Here is a 13,782-nt window from a genome sequence, read left to right as displayed (position 1 = left end):
GCCGCAGGGGGAATCCCCGCCCTTCTTCCAGAATCTGAAGATGTTTCTCAGGGACCACAGACTAATTGTCTTCCACCACATCATCGTCGTCCTTTTCGGATACCCGCTAGTTTTGGTGAGTACATGTACCTTGAAAGTACAACCAGGTTGAGCTCTATAAGCACTTGTAAGGGGTATATACTGTGTCCCCTTTGGATGTACTATCTAAGCCAGTATATTTATATGGGGGTATTTTTTTTTTATTTGTTGAAGGGCCCCGTTCAATTCAAACTTATGATGGCAGTCTCCGGAATAAAATATATTTTGTTTTCTGTTTCTTGTGCGTGTGCTGATAGCATTCAGTATTTATTCTTTCTGACGTTGGATATGCTGTTAAAGGGGAATGAAATCCAAATAATGTATCTTTAGTTGATGCAGAAGTTGTATAGGTTTGTTATCCATTTTGCAATTTCGCTAGTCGTTAGACTTGTAAAAATAAAAACAAAACAAAACAAAACAAAACAAAACATGTATAGCGAAGTGGTCATTCAATTCAGCGACAAATTGTGATGTTGTGCAATTTGCTCTGTTTTAGTATTCAAATTGTTGTCGGAGCAATCTATTTAACACTTTGAGCAATAACACGATAGCTGTTGATGTATCTATCTCATGTATATTGTTACAGTGTATTATGAAAATGTCTTCTGATTCGTTGTGTTTTATTGTGTACATTTCTTTTTTCATGTATGCCTTTATTCCTGCAAAGGTTCGTATTATTCTATTGTAAATGAAATTATGAAATTGCACTCCGGTATTTTCAGTCTTTTAATATAGGAGACTTACATGAACACCAATGCTCATTTTCCTTGCTTTTGAATACATTATGTTGTGATATATGTTATTCTTCCTTTGATAAATGTCTTGTTTTTATTGGGGAAAGTACATATGATATATATTTTTTCATTATTAAATTTTGTTCTTTCATCGGAAAACCAAGTTGTTTATATACACCTAAAGATGATTATTGATATACGCATTTGCCTTACGCTTTGCTCCATAATTGCAAGTTGAAGTAAGAGAAAGAGATATAAAATGAAATTAATACTGACCCTTGCAGACATCGAGTGCAGAATCATTTATTTCCTCCTTGCAGCTATTGTAACTTACTCAAATTTGAATAACAAAACAGGCCATTTATTAATATTAGTATCATTATATTTGAAGTTCACTTTTTAGAATGCCAGTATTTATTATTCGCAGCTCATTGTTACGCTCAGGTGCGAATTTAAATCCTATGGTCCAGAATAAGCTTCCTCGGTTTCTGACTAATGTGAATGCTCTCGAGGGGCATTGGTATGTACATGATAGATTGTTTTATCAAAATACGAAATTTAAAGACCGAGAAACAAGTTTTATTGTCTAACTCCATGGGGCTTTTTTCGCGTTTTTGAATGGACCGATAATCAATTATTGAATGATCTGTATTAGTAGAACATATTCACACGATACATTTCTGCCCAGATGAGATTTCTGAAGGTTGTTAGAAAGCAATCTTAAATGTGTATATATATAGACGCAGGAATTTATATTCGTAAGCAGGAGTTGCTGTAAGATAATTCCAAGTCAAAGCTGAGTATTATTTTGAACGTATTGAAAAACATCGCAAAGTAATTGTTATTAATCAATATAAGAGACCGTGCATCATCATTTCACGTTTGGTCAGGCTCAAATTCTCCGAGAATGAAAAATGGCGGGTGGTTACTGGGCATGCAAATTTATTCAAAAGCTATAATGGGTGCCAATAGCCTTCTGATACAAAGTGGGAATGCGGCAACATCCAACACTTGAATGGAAGGAAACAGGAATGAAAAGTCGACTTGAAGAGACCGGCCCGTCCTCTGGCCGACTTTAATAGTACTGTAGTAGGCCTATAGCCGATGAAAATAGAACCTTGCGAATCACACCACTTTTGCCACGAGTATAACACGTGCTCATAGTCACTTGCCGGTTGACGAGGGTATCTAAAGGGTCATGTGGCGGAGATCAGGGGAGGGGCTCAACAAGTTTGCCATCATTCATACATGTAGGCCTGCAATTCAAGTGAACCCTACAAGTATTAACTTAAGAGCAACTCTGTGCAATGACAGGAAGGGAGACCCTTAGGATGCATGCATCTTTAATTTTCTCTAGCTCTATTAGTTTGACCAAGGAGGTATCAGGCAAGCACCTCATGCTCCATGATGGAATGTTGGTCATGCAGTAATTAGGACCTATTTTGAGATAAACGTAGGTCTACTCAGACTAGAAACTTTCGGATTATGCATTCTGCAGAGAACTAGCATTTCCCTGTGTGAATTCGCACTGGAAGACATCACTCCATAGATAATTGCCTTTGTTAGTACATTTGCATGAACAGAGCAAACTGTCCGTGAAAGGGGATATTGTAGAATTCATTACGCCTCAGAGAGCGGGGAAGAAAAGGGTCCCAAATGGGGGCAGATATAGTGTACCATTATTGTAAAGGAGACATTAAAATATCAGGCCTGGTTGCCCTCAACTATACCGTATTATAAATGCCATTAAACTCTCGTGCTGAACAGTTTTCAGGTGGCACGTACCTGTACATTAATGCATATGGGGGTAAACCGCACTATGAAGTTATTACGCAGTATTTGTTGCGGAAAATGATTATTACTGCTCATGTAGAAGCGAATCTCTTATTTGGCACTGCGTGGATATCACGTGGGCACCCACACTCGATCTCTTGATATTTCATTCTATTTTGGGAGTTCAAGGAGTAACGTTTGGCCACGTTCAATGCCCTTACTGCCCAGAGATAGGTATTAACATGCAGTGTGACAGACCAGCTTAACATGTCTCCGGAGTATTACAAGAATCCATTTCCACTTTATAGATCATGGAACACTTTTTTTGAATGATTATTCTTCATTTCTTTCGATATCGTTATCGTATTTACAATGAAACGAAAACAACTGAACAAACAATTATTTTATGCAGATTCATGCAAACAATAGGACTTACAGTATACAAAACCTTTCACGATGTAGGGTCTATACAGAAGTTGAGCAATATCATTCACAATTCTTACAGTTCAATATTTCCCCTGATAAACTCGATCAAATAGACAATGCAAGTCAAGCTGAGTTAAATGTCTAACATTTGAAGTTGAAAAATGTTTCAATCACTATGCTACAAATTGTGGGTGAATGTGTAGTATGTTCTGACATTACGGAGATTTTTGAAGGGTTTCATCGATCAGCTCCACACAAGTTGATTTCCATTTCCACTTTCCCCAGGGCAGTATCTGGCACAATGTTAGTTTTGCTAGATCGAATATACAGTGGAACGATATACTATTAACGCGGTCCCGTCTGGATATTCAGAAATCCACCACAGTGCAGCTACCTGCATGTTCAATGTACACGTCAATGAAATAATTAAATCATGCGTGCCAGCATTTTGTGTCGTTAATACAGACAATTCAAGGGGGCTATTTCTGCAGGGTGTACAGGTTAGATATACTCGGCTACAGTACAAACACGCAAGTGCATTACCTCCTAATATAGGTATAATGTGAAAGCATTATCCTCGGCGGGAGGCCTTTGAATATATGCGCATTAGTTAACCCGACCCGGAGCTCTGTTTCACTATACTATGAACATCCAATGCATAGACTTGCCCATGATAGGGACAGAGTGAAATTCGAGGCTACATTATAGGGGCCTGGACGGGCGAACCCCTTCCTCTCCTCCCCGTATCCAGTCGACCTCGCCACTTGCTTACTTCTGAAAGATATCTTGAAATATTATCTCTTTCTTTGATGTAATATATAGAGTGCCGGTGCGTTTAAAAACAAACAATAAACAAACAAACAAACAAACAAACAAACAAAAGACGATGCTTACATAAAATCCCGTGCGTTCACCATTAGAACAGATCCAGGTACAAGAAGCAATAATAGCTGCTTGTGCAATGGTTAAAGCCACTATTTATCATTTGAAGATGGAAAAAGAAACACTGCTTTATGCCTCAATATATTGTGGGTTTTTTTTTTTTTTATGCCTCCGCCACGAGTGGTGCCGGAGGCATTATGTTTTCGGGTTGTCCGTCCGTCCGTCCGTCCGTCCTTCCGTCCGTCCGTCCGTCCGTCCGTCCTTCCGTCCGTCCGTCCTTCCGTCCGTCTGTAATGAATTTTGTGGACTGGGTAACTATCAAAACCTTTTGAGGTATCCTAATGAAACTTGGCATGTATATGTATTAGGGGGTGAAGTTGTGCCTATCAACTTTTGGGTGCACATGCTCAAGGTCAAAGGTCAAAAGGTCAAGGTCAAATGCTTAAAATTGCACTATTTCCCCCATATCTATGCAATGCCTGAAGATATTTTCTTGAAACTTAGTGTATACATGTATTACCCAATAAAAATTCTTTGGTGAAAGTTTGGGGTCATGAGGTCAAAAGGTCAAAGGTCAAAAGGTCAAGTAAAATGTCAAAATTTCACTTTTTTCTCTGTATCTCGGAAATTGTTCAAAGTATCTTTATGGAACAAAGTATACATGCATGTACTGACTGGCAGTAGTTAGCTAGGGAATTTGGGGTTCATGGGGTCAAAGGTCAGGGGTCAAAGGTCAAGGGCAATACTTCGAAATTGTGCTATTTTCCTTATATTTATGCAATGCCAGCAGGATTATTTTTTTTTTAACTTAATGTATGCATGTATATTACCCACTAGAGATTCTCTGGGATTTTTTTTTTTGCCAAGAAGGTCAAAGGTCAAAAGGTCAAAGATCAAGTGAAAGTGCTGAACTTACTTTTTTCTCCATATCTCGGAAGCGGCTCAAGTAATCTTTAAACTTAGTACTTATTTATGTATGTTCTGCCTCACAGTGATTCTCTTATGAATCAAAGGCCAGATGAAAATGATAACAATTTACTGCTCAATACAGAAATTGCACTTTTTCTCCATACCTTGACAATTACTCAAGTGCGTAAATTTATGAAAGGGTCAAAGTCGAAGTTAAAACACACGCTCTCCTATTCATCCAATTAAACATAGGTCAAGGAAGGTAAACATTCGATACATTTGTGACAAACATGTCATTTTAATATTTTGCCAATTTTGTGAAAATGTAATCACACATTGCCCACATGTACTATAAACCTATTAGGAGAATCATGCATTATGGCGGAGGCATACCAGTCGCCATAGCGACATTTCTAGTTTTGAATGTGAGTTAGATTAGAAACAACCAAAGTAAAAATGTCAATCAGTTGCAATCCAAAGTAAAAATGTTAATCAGTATAATCAATGTGACTATGTGAACAGTAGTTTTAATAAAATCGTTTCTAGAATAAACCGTCTACGGTTATGTAGGTATTGAAACACTTAACGCGTTGCATTAAGAGGTGAATTATGCGTCGTGTAAACGTGAATGTGAACGCATTATTCAACATTGTCATTGCACGTAATTGCCGGTCAGTATTCAAAAACAGCGTGCCTCAATGTATTCAAAAACTTTGTTGCTGTTGACGGTTTGATCCTGATACTATCTTTTATTCTTGTCTCGTTCGAATCTTCTTTGCAGCATTATCGTCGTGGAAGAGGCGCTTTCCTCATATCGTGTGCACTCCTCAGCGAGTTCAGCAGTCCCTTCGTAATTCTCAGAAAACTTCTCCTAAAGGTAGGTGAAAACGGTGATGACAAAGCATAATTATTGTGCTATGCGAACTATGCCGCAACTTAGGCCATGACAAACCAAAATGTATGAATGGAACCAGAGAGGTGAAACTGCAACGAGCTTTAGTCAAACCAAGCAGTTTTCCTTTGCGAGAGCTCGCCTAGTACCTCCTTGATCAAACAAGGGCTTCGTCTTTATCCAGTCACATAGTTCTGTTTGGATGATATATCAATATAATCACAAAATAATTATTGTACTCATAACAATAGTCTTCCCCGTTTTCCCAAATTGCACAGGAGCGGGTCGTATTGACTTTGGACACTGCAGCCAGTGCGCGCACACACCATGACACACACACTCACACACACACACACACACACACACACACACACACACATACGCAAACACACACACACACAACTCTCTCTTTCTCTCTCTCTCTATCACACACACACACGCACACACACCCTCACTCATCACACCACTCGTATGAAATCATTTTGTGTTTAAGTTCTGCCCTTGAACCAGAACCTCCAGCGCAACTATTAGTGTTACCAATAACAACTATTTGAATGGAATAGTGGGGCGCGCCAAGGGAGCCGTTGTCTGTCTGTCTGTCTGTCTGTCTGTCTGTCTGTCTGTCTGTAGCAGCTAACTCACTGTACCTTTCTAAGAGCGCTCTGTGCAGCATAAATGAAATTTGTCAGTCACTGACCACTGCTTTAACTTACTGAAATCCTTGCATCTGATTGGCTGAAAGCATTTTTTTTTTTGGTGAAAATCACTGCCAAAACACTCGATGAACTGCCCCCCCCCCCCCCCGCCAATCATGGGAAAATAAACTGATTAACACATATTCCCATAAAAAGTCGTAGAAAAATTTAGGGCAAGAAAAAATCAGTAACATGCACTTCTCCTATACGTCTCCTCTCTCTCTCTCTCTCTCTCTCTCTCTCTCTCTTATGGTGTGACTCAATCCAAATTTAATTTTGTTTTCATGCGTTAAGTGTCGACACAAATTACATGTAACATACATCCACAGAGATCAATGAGTGGTAACAAATTTTTGAAAAGTCAGTGAATATTTTATGATACATAATATTTGGTTTATCAATAAAGTTTGCTGTTCTTATATTAACGAGTTATTCAAGTGCTTGAAAAAGTGCTTGAAAAAGTGAAGATATGGGCCTATAATCAGAAAAGGTTAGGATTCCCTTTTTTAAATCAGTATTACCTTAGCCATTTTGATTTTTTACGGAACAGTGTCAGTTTTGACAAGTTAAAAATTATGTACTGAAGAATGAATTATTTGAGGAGCAACATCTTTCAATGAATTATTCGAGATATCATTAAAACCAAAACTACTTTTGTTTTTAAGCTGTTTTATTTTTATCTATAATTACATTCAATACTTCTGGTTCATTCCTTGGGTGTAAAAATAAAGATTCGGGAAGGAATCATGCAAAAAATATGAAAAGGCTTTGGAGGGGTGCGATTTCTGCACCTAAACCAGAACCTATATTCACAAAATGGTTATTGAATTCCTCTGCTATAACTTGACTACATTTTTTCAATTTCATCACATATTGTCGTTTTCATTTTATATTTTTATTTTATATTTTCATTCTATATTTTCATTTTATATTTTCTAACAATTTCTTAAAATAAACATTATTTGTCACACTCTGTGTTTCTGAAATAAGGGGTAAACTCGTATTAGTATCCTTCAGTGTTTTATGAACGTTGGTTTTGATGTTGATATTCATAATTGATTCATAATTGATGAGCTCCTTTGTGGAGACAATATGAGCTCCCTCGTGGAGACGATATGAGCTCCCTCGTGGAGACTTGGTACATATAATATTTAATAATCTTGTTTATATTTTTCTAAGATTTATAATGTCTGTTTTATGTTGAGTGCTGTCTGGGGCAAATTATTTGTATGGGGCCCCATTTTTCTCTGTCTTCTTTCTTTCTATAAAACAACAACAACATAATTGATTAACAGAAAAGAAATCAAAACTCACCCGAAAGACTTGGAAGATGTGTTATGAAGTGCACTATATCTTTTAACCTTTTTTTTCGGAAAATTAAACTTTCAGAGCAGGTTTTTTCTTTCGTTTGGCCCTTGCAGCACATCATTATTCATTACGAAACTATTGGGCCTAATTAAAGTAGCACTAAAATCAAGCTTAATGATGGGGCTTATACTTTCAGTCCTGAAAACTGTCCACGAAGATTAGGTGTATATGTGAGTGAGTGTGTATGTGTGTGTGTGTGTGTGTGTGTGTGTGTGTGTGTGTGTGTATGTGTGCGTGTAATTTATAACTCTCTGATTGCCTGCCATCACACTTTGCAGTCGTTTGTCGAAAATTGTCTCCTTTAATCTTATACAATCAGGCTCGTACTTAAATATCACTAATCAACGCACGTTATCCTCGTGGATAGAGTCGTCAACAATAGAGCAGGGGAAACTTTAAAAAAACAAACAAAGAAATAGACAAACAAAAATATAAACATAACAAAGAGTGATATTTGTCTGAAAATGAAACATTTGACTTATAATTTTTTTTTTTTTTGGATGAATTGATAATTTGATAGCTGACTACTTCCAGACCAAAATGATGTGTTTTCTTTCGGTTGTGTTTTTGAATGAAACATGACTGGTTGTTTTCCATTTTGAATGGGTCTAGAACGTGTCTAATGACATGTGCGTTTGACTGCGTCTAAACATTTCATTCGATTTTCTCAATTTTTGATCGGATGACTTGCTTTCTTGTCATGTCTGTTGTAGTTTGTTGGTAGTTTTATTTGTTTGCCTGGTTATTCGTTGTTTTAGATAACTTGTAAGGGAAAATGATAGCAACAGATTGCCAAGACTCCGGAGAATTTGACAAAATTAAAATACCAAAATGAGAAATTGCAGTAAAATAGGCCTCTTATATAAACTGGTCATGGGATATATATCTCGCCTTTAAATACACTACAAACGTATGACTGCGTGTTGAATCTCTCATAATACTGGTAGGTGATTGTAATAGAGACAACGGTGTAATCGATACCATAGTGGTATAGGAACTTTGTTGGCAGCTCGTTTGTGCAGATTTATATACTGAGATCCATATGAACAAGCAAACGAGTCTGGACAACATACGCCATGCAAACAAGATAATTCAAAAGGGTGCCCCTTCCTTGTCTGCAATAACTTGACAAACTACATAACATCGCCATAATAATATCGTCATATAGCAGCAATGAATGTCATGGAGTTACATTTTCATAGCAGACTTTCCTATGAGTTTTTTATAACGATAGTATACAGCTTAATCATCTTACTCCGTAATGATTATGTATTGGCCCAAAGCGAAATATGATTACATGAGTGTAGAGAAATGTGCTCACATGTGCATAGTCCTCGAATAGTACTATTTTCTGACCCTATTAAAACGGATTCCCAACTTTCTAGAACTACAGCGACCTCAGTAACCCGCACATGATGTGAAACACGGTCTCATTTACGTCTTTGAATTTATGAGGGTATTGACGCTGGGGTAAACGGACTATTGTGGTTTATAGTAATAGCAGTGATTATCCATAGTCTCTACTCCACATGTAAGCTTACTGCTCTGCGGAGTGTTACCCTGTAATGAGGTTGCGATTTTGTTCTGACATGGTATATAGTTCACGCATGGTATGATACTCAGTGCATGTTCATTTTTTTTTTATTGTATCACACATTTTCTTATGCCGTGTATACAGAACGATCTCATATTAGAAGGAACGTGTTTTCATATATAGGTCTATGTTAATTGCTATTTAGGGTGGTTCTGGTATACCCTTGTGTCTAGGAAAGGTACTTATCTTTTACAGTATTAACCCCCCCCCCCCCACCCATTTATTCATTGATTTATTTGGTTTTGTATTACTCTACTTTCCGTGAAAAACAGCAACAAAAATTCACAAGGATATAGTATATTAAGATTATCATGGATCTAGGCGTGTACTTATTAGAGTGAATGTGAGTTCGTGTTTATATTGAGGAGAAGAAGAAAAAGCAGAGAGACAGACATACTGACAGACAGACAGGCAGACAGACAAACAGACAGACAAACATAATGACTGGAAATGCAATTCTGATACGGTCTCCTATGTGAAGCAATCAATACATTGACGAATAATTATGTTCGTACGGTGCTAACACTGCTCTACCAGATTCGAGAATAGCAAGTCTTCATTGTTATCACGTTAGTCTAGCATACTCTCTAAAAAAAGAATCGAGTGAAAATATTCACTCTTAAAGGAGTGAATACAAAAAAGAGTGAAATTAGAGTGAAATTGGAGTGAATTTTGAGTGAAAATGTTCATTTTCACTCATTTTGGAGTGACCTCAGGGATCACTCGAAGATTTTGGAGTGATCCCTGACGTCACTCTAAAACGAGTGAAAATGAACATTTTCACTCAAAATTCACTCCAATTTCACTATTTTTTTTGTATTCACTCCTTTAAGAGTGAATATTTTCACTCGATTCTTTTTTAGAGAGTACTGGGCAATTGACATAATCTGGCAAATGTCCCGCTCTCTTTCTCTTTTATAGCGATCTGCAGACAGTGATGTTTACATGCACACTTTGTCTGTGTTTGTTATGTCATAATACATGCAGCTAGATGTGTCTGTGTACATGGAGAGTTGGCTAAGCACCTTTTTCAAACAGTTAATTAATTGTAAGTCTACCATCAGAAAGCGCAAAATGTGTTTTTTCTTTTCTTTTTTCAGTGATACCTCGCTCGCCATGTTGCCTGTGGGCTCAACATCATACAAAATGTAGGGCCTGTTGCATTGGTTATTGTGTTCCCCCGAGTGTCAATAAAGTTTACTCAATACTGGTATACGAAGCGAAATTGTCGGTCTTAACACTACCATGATCATGAAAAAAGAAAAAGAAAACAAATTAATTCTTCACAAATTCGTTGTTAATCGAATTAAATTTTATAGCAAAGTAAAAAAAAAAAAAACCAAGAAAGAGAAAGGCTTCCCCCTGCCTTAAAAGAAAACAAAATATGATTTTTGACATTATGACTTTTGTATCAATTAATGAACTATCATTTGTTTTCTTCACAGCATGGTTTCATGGACTCGTGGATGTTTACCGTCAACAACATACTGATAGCTGTCACGTTTTTCTGGGTGCGCGTATTCCTCTATCCAGCGATCTACCTGTTCTACGGTTACTCGCAGGGGTTGAGCCCGATGGAAGTAGTACGCTCCATGTATTTCGGCTGCCACGTGGGTATGGTGGTCATCGTTGTCCTCCAGACTGTATGGTATGTGAAATTCCTCCAGGGCGCGTTCCCGCATCTGCTTTCCAGTCAGCTCAGTCGTAATGGGGCGTCGCATCAGCCACGCCTAGAAACAACAGCTCCGCCAAAGATCGTCCACCAAAACGGAACGAAGAAGGATTAAGGTTGTGAAATCGTCATGACAAGAGATCGACGTTACGACATCAAGCAAATTATGGGTGACCCGCGATTTCCCCACACTGCGAGATGCTGAGATGTTATGAATCGGATCGTCGAAGAACATGACCCGATTATCAGCACACTCGCGTGATCATGTATTGAGGAATGTCAGGGATTTGTATTTCTATGTCTTGCTTGGTTTTGAGGGCGACGCAGATATGTTATTTCCTTTTTGCGGATGGTGATAAACTGACCTCGGAAACGGTCTGTGGAGAGAAACTGTATTTCTCCGCTAGCGATTATCTAAGTTTGTACTTTTTTTATGATGCAATGTATTATGTGGAATAGTGTGCAATTACTGGTGCGATGCACATCGTCTGACATATCTTTAGTTACTTACTGTGACCAAAGAGATCCAGACTGACTTAGATTAACCCAACTTCAGTTACCTTGCCTGATTCGACAATTCACAAGAATGGAGAGTTTGATATTGCCGTGTAACAGCATGTACAGTGTATACTATATGCCGCTAATAGATATTCATAACGCAGAGGCTGCTATGATCGAGGCACGTGTACGTTAGGAACGAACTAGTTAACGCAACAAATAAACAAATAGCACTATATCGTTTACACAGCGGAGTTAATCTCGAATTTTAGATCATGGTATAAATTTTAGGTTTCACTCAGTAATTACTGACGGAATAGACGAGCCTGGGGTTTTCAAGCTCAAAACTATTGAGTCCATGATACACACGTCGAATGAAATTCACTGTAGAAAAATAATAAAAGGTTTGATATTGTATTAAGTTTTCTCTTTTGGCATGCATGGAAGCTCTGATTCAGCAGACATTATGTATAGTGTCAAAATTTTGCAGGTTCATTCTGTCAGTGTGAGTGACGAAAAACAAAGAAACAAACAAAATGTGTCATCGAATTCCGCAGGCAATGACTGTTATTTGAAGGAACGCCTTCTTTGACGTTTGACGCTTTCTTTGTGACGTTTATCTAACCATAAATAACAAATCGTGTTTTCATGTTCAAGTGAAATAAAGTAGTAGATAAGTTCGTAATCCCGGGTGGTGTAGGTACACTTTCATAGATGCATTTTTAACTGTAAAATGGCATCATTTTGATATTAACTTCAGATATGAACTCGTTCACCATTACTGTCATCATTTTATATTACGCTATTGTGCAAAAAGATAGAATAAGGAAGAGTAAGTCATCCGATGTGTTAATCAAATTTCGTATATTGTGGGACATTATGCAATTATTCTCGTTTGCGTATGCATATTGGATACACGGTAATTTTACAAGTAATCGACAATCTGCTACGTATAGGCCTATATAGCAGTATGATAACGACTGTACCCTCTATATGAAAATCGTGCGTGCAATTTAGCCAAAAGGTAGATGTATAGTACGAAGAGGCAGCCTTTCTTTAATGCAATAAAAATCTCCAATTCTGAAGAGCAAATTTGCAAATTTGAAGAACGGGCATTTTGAAGAGATCCTTAATAGTGCAATGACGAATTACTGAAAATTTGATTTTATTTCTGGCATATAGTCTTCCAAGCTATGACAACTTCAGTAATTCTGAGTATACATGTGTATTATCATATACCTGAGAGACGTGATACGTAGTAGCCGTTTGATGTCTTTACGCGACTGAGGCGTTGTTTATATCAATTTAATGCAGTATTACACGCCTCAAATTGCATTTATTTTGCATTTTCTTCGCTTCGCTCCATTCATAGTTCAGATACATAATATTGTATCTGCAGGATTATGGAGACAATTGAGGCCATTTACATTATTTAGTGTCCTGTTAGCAGCAATATTCTTTTGGGTTTTTTTTTTTATACTGATACAATTATATGTTTGTATTTTCCTATTGCTATTTTCAATGACTTTAATCCAATCAGCGTTTCTTCAAGTGAGAAGCTCATAAAGGTATTCATAATGCTGCTATCAGCTTTATGGGAATCTTGTGATTTTCTTTTTTTAGCTTATATAAAATCATATTTGCTAAACCAAATTATTTTATCTCAGGATTGTTATGATGTCCATGGTAATATTATCGCAGGAATATCCATGTGTAAAGAGGAGACACCAAACTGAAGCAAAATAAATGTTCTGCTCAGTGAGCATACAGTAAATCTATTGTTTTCTTCTATTTCCCCAAATATTGTATGGTGTTAATCACATTAGAAGCGAGAACATCTCGTATATGTTCTAACAGGACCGTGCAGTGTAGTCGTAAAGACTGTGTGTGACGATAGCGCTTGGCAGTAAACATTGAATTTCTGTATAAGATTCAAATAAATAATGTTGGTATTAACTCAAGCAATAACAGATGTATCAAATTCACGGAACTGAATTACCAAATGAAGCCGGTGTGGTTCTTCCGTCCTGTTTCCGTATTATGTGTCTATCAACTAGGCTTGAAGAGATGTTTATTTCATGGTTTATCTAAGGAAAGTAATATTGGCATCACAGGTCAAGTTTAAATATCAGGTCGCTAAGCAAATGAAAGAAGTTTACCATTATCACATAGTGTACTGCAATTTTTGTCTCTACGAAAAGACATCACGCATAGACTTACAGACGAACAATTAACAACACGCAATGACAATGAAATAAATA

The 13,782-nt window shown here is 37.3% G+C and overlaps 1 protein-coding gene across 1 annotated transcript; it reads left to right on the top strand.

Moving 5' to 3' along the window:
- Positions 1–40: 40 nt before the first annotated feature.
- Positions 41–11,840, top strand: LOC139711193 (TLC domain-containing protein 3A-like). The gene is made up of 3 exons (XM_071623111.1): positions 41–115; positions 5,584–5,679; positions 10,797–11,840. Exons 1-3 carry the CDS (start codon positions 41–43, stop codon positions 11,136–11,138), a joined length of 513 nt encoding a protein of 170 aa, XP_071479212.1. The 3' UTR covers positions 11,139–11,840.
- The last annotated feature ends 1,942 nt before the right edge of the window (positions 11,841–13,782 follow it).

Source organism: Diadema antillarum, unplaced genomic scaffold (assembly GCF_040938485.1).
Source record: "Diadema antillarum isolate AM-2024a unplaced genomic scaffold, OU_Dant_1.0 scf00000040, whole genome shotgun sequence".
Classification (NCBI taxonomy): Eukaryota; Metazoa; Echinodermata; class Echinoidea; order Diadematoida; family Diadematidae; genus Diadema; species Diadema antillarum.
Note: the sequence above shows the minus strand (reverse complement) of the source record. Positions and strands in the feature narration are given on the sequence as shown.

Coding starts and splice junctions, on each gene's coding strand:
- LOC139711193 (XM_071623111.1), top strand. CDS start 41: ATGTTTCTCAGGGACCACAGACTAATTGTCTTCCACCACATCATCGTC. Junction 116..5,583: donor TCGGATACCCGCTAGTTTTG/GTGAGTACATGT, acceptor TCTTCTTTGCAG/CATTATCGTCGTGGAAGAGG. Junction 5,680..10,796: donor TCAGAAAACTTCTCCTAAAG/GTAGGTGAAAAC, acceptor TTTTCTTCACAG/CATGGTTTCATGGACTCGTG.